This window comes from Mustela putorius, unplaced genomic scaffold (genome assembly GCF_011764305.1).
Source record: "Mustela putorius furo isolate JIRA1106 unplaced genomic scaffold, ASM1176430v1.1 tig00003853_pilon_pilon_pilon, whole genome shotgun sequence".
In the NCBI taxonomy this organism is placed as follows: Eukaryota; Metazoa; Chordata; class Mammalia; order Carnivora; family Mustelidae; genus Mustela; species Mustela putorius.
The window spans coordinates 13942655-13945894 of record NW_025422005.1 but is presented as its reverse complement, the minus strand read 5'-3'; the positions used below and the strand labels follow the sequence as shown (position 1 = coordinate 13945894).

Here is a 3240-nt window from a genome sequence, read left to right as displayed (position 1 = left end):
TAGATCACTTGCCTGGGTGGAAATCAACGGCTGCAGCCAATAGGACAGAATACGCTGACGGGTTTTGCTGAATCTCGTCCCCTTCCCCCTTCCTCAGAACGGGAACTACAGTGGTCAACAGTGGTTGCCTCAAAGAAAAACAGGACCGGCCCCTGGAGAAGGCAAGATGGACGCTGGGCATGGGGTAAAAACGGAAGCCCAGAGTCAGATCCAAGGCCCCCTTCAGCTTGACTTGGGGGAAAGCATTAGTGGGAAGAAACAACCGGTCAAGCTGAGGGCCAAGAAGAAACACCTGGGCAGAGGCGGAATTTGAGGAACTGGATTTCCAAGACAGAAGCCCAGTCGGGGGCGGGGCAGGGTGGAGCAGGAGGGCAGTGCCTGCCCCTTGGGGTGGAGGAAAGAGCTGGATGGAAAGAGTTGGACCCTGTGTGGACCTCAACAGGTGACATTAGCAGGAAAGGACCATTCGGCACGTCCTCCTGGAGTCGATGCAACCGACGGGAGGCATGTTTTGAAGGAATGGACTGTGCCACCCCACCCTCCGAAGTTCAAGGCAATGTAGGGGCATCCCATTCTCCTAACTGCACGCTGTGCACGTCCGTCAGTTCCACGGGAGTCCTTCCCGGTGGAGTCGGCTTCCTGGAGTCCATGTGAGCTGGTGAGACTGAGTTCCTGGGAACCTGACCTTGGGTCCTGGCAGATTCCACAGGGCCCTGACCCCATGGGAGTCCACCTGGGAGGCTGCCAGCCGGCCTGCCCTGACCACACCCCGTCTTTGCTCCCGGGCCTCACAGCGCCTCACTTACAGGCTGTGCTGGTACCCCAGGAGACCGCCTGGCACAGGGCTTGGCTCCCAGTAACCCCAAATAAAGGGCAGGGGCTCTTACGACCCCCAAGGACATATGTTCCCCATGCCCAAAAATAACACCTGTCATTGGACCTGTCATTGGATAGGTGCAGGCAAAGCAGGCCCCAAGCGTGATGCTCGGGACTCCGTAGCTGTCCGTACATCTGCTGGGACAAGGAAGCACCTGGCTACAGTAGCAGGTACGAGAGAGACCCGTGAGCAGTTGGGTTTGGGTTTTTCTGTGGGGGCCCGGGCTTTCTTCCCACACCTCACCACCCCTTGCCACCCACTCAGTTGTGTGTTTTTGTTTTTGTTTTTTTTCCCCTCCGTGTCCCTTTTACACAAGGTCACCTGTCAGCAAATGTGCTCGAAGCACAAAACTGTTGTCCGCCCATCTTGACCTCTGGAAGGTTTTGTCTGAAATCTGGCTAGGGGTGAGATTTCTCAAAGTGGGTTCTCCCGGCCACCCTCATCAGCATTATGGTCAGAGATGTCCATTAACTGTGACCAAAGGTTCTTAAATCCCACCTAGACCTGCCAGAGGATTGCAGTCTTTGGGTTTGGGGCCTAGAGATCTGCATTTTTTTTAAAGGCTCCAGGGGGCAGGAGAGGGTGAGGATCCAAATGCATCTGAGAGCTCATCAGCTACCATCCTACTGGGGCTCCTGAGACACCTGGTCCCAACCGGAAAGTCCTGACTCACAGTTCAGGCCCTGCCCCCTCCGGCCTTCCTATCAGGCAACTCAAGGTCCCCAGGCTCACAAGTTACTGATTAACCCTAGGTTTCCAGAAAAGAAATAACAATATCTCAGGAGAAGACATAAGCCAAGAGCCAAGCTGAGCGGCCCCAGGAGAAGGGGCCATAGACGGCTGCTGTCACCAGGCACCTGACGAGGAGGCCAGGGAGACTGAGACGCCCGGCCAGAGGCCAGACAGCATCCAGGTCCCAGCGGCACCGGCAGTTACCCTTCGTCCACGCCCAGGCTCGGAGTTGCCTGGTCCCTCTGACTCCGAATGGCTTGCGCAGACATCCCGCAGCTGCGGGTCCCAGAGCAGCCCCAGCCCATCTCGGCAAGAGCCACACCCCCCTCCGCCAAGGCCACGGGCCCGACAGGGGGGCACTGGAGCTCCTCGGATGGCGACTTAGAGTGCTTGGTGTGCCGGGAGCCCTACAGCTGTACCCGGCCGGCCAAGCTGCTGGGCTGCCAGCACTCCTTCTGTGCCGTCTGCCTCAAGCTCCTGCTGTGTGTCCAGGACAACACCTGGTCCGTCACCTGCCCCTTGTGCCGCCAGGCCACCTCTGTCCCCGGGGGCCTCATCTGCAGCCTGCGCGACCAGGAGGCCGTGGTGGGGCGACTGGGCCGGCCGTGGCCGGAGGTGCGGCTCTGTCCTCAGAGACTGGCAGATTCCGCCCCCTCGGCGGCAGGGCACCCCGGCGTTGCGGGAGAGGATGCGCAGGAGGAGGCGACCGCCAACCGCGTGGCTGCCCGGCGCCTGGCCGTGCACTTGCTCCTGCTGGTTTTGCTCATTGTCCTCATTCTGCCCTTTGTCTACCCCGGCGTCATCCGGTGGGTGCTCGCCTCGGTGATCGCCTTGGCCCTGCTAATGTCCTCGGTCTTCTGCTGTCACGCCAGCAGCCAGGGCAGCTGCTGTCCCTCCCCCGGGACTGTATTCTGCCGAGGACAGAAACACAGCGAGATCTCTTCCATCGCCTGAGCGCACCCCAAGAGACGGCACCTGCTGCCTCTTGGGCCCCGTTAGGCTCACAGCGACCAGGTGAAGGGACTCTGAACGAAGGCTGCTTCCCTTGGAGGATTACATACCTGCTGGACTTGCGAGCCAAAGCCGGGTTGTGTTGGGTCAAGAACTATGTGCCTGGGTGATAGACATAACGTCTGCCCGAGACACAGCGCATCTAAACGGCGCAGGGTCTTGGAGGGGGCGCAGATTTCTTGACCACCGCAAGGAGCCTTCTGTTTCCTCCTTACTCTAATGCTCCTGGTTTTTCTTTGTATACGTTGATGAACTTACTGCAGAACAAATAGAACCGAGACTCATTTTTTTTGCAACTTATGGACGTGGTTTTATTTTCTCGCTTTGTTTTGGTTCTGTCTTTTGTGTTTTGAGGCAGTTTGTTAGATCTGTGACTCTGACAAATTTTTCCTCCTGGGAAGTTGCATTCCCCCCCCCCCCGGGAAGCCCTCCTACGCTGCCCAGCTCCACGAAGGTCCTGGTGGTTTGGGTGTTCCCGTGAGTCGCCTCCAGGGATGGAGGGGGGTAATTTGTGTGAAGGAGTGGCTCTGGGGCTGTTGGGGGTCCCACGTTCATTCAGCAGAGTTGGGGACGGGTGGAGAGGATGTAGGGGAGTCTGGGAATTGCTCCAGAACACCCAC

At 58.4% G+C, this 3240-nt stretch overlaps 1 protein-coding gene across 1 annotated transcript; it reads left to right on the top strand.

Moving 5' to 3' along the window:
* The first annotated feature begins 1681 nt into the window (after positions 1 to 1681).
* RNF186 (ring finger protein 186) lies at positions 1682 to 2893 on the top strand. The gene has a single exon (XM_004741585.2). It carries the CDS (start codon positions 1862 to 1864, stop codon positions 2561 to 2563), a length of 702 nt encoding a protein of 233 aa, XP_004741642.1. The 5' UTR covers positions 1682 to 1861; the 3' UTR covers positions 2564 to 2893.
* The last annotated feature ends 347 nt before the right edge of the window (positions 2894 to 3240 follow it).

What these genes read in the sequence shown, in the direction of transcription:
- RNF186 (XM_004741585.2), top strand. Translation starts at nt 1,862, where the DNA reads ATGGCTTGCGCAGACATCCCGCAGCTGCGGGTCCCAGAGCAGCCCCAG.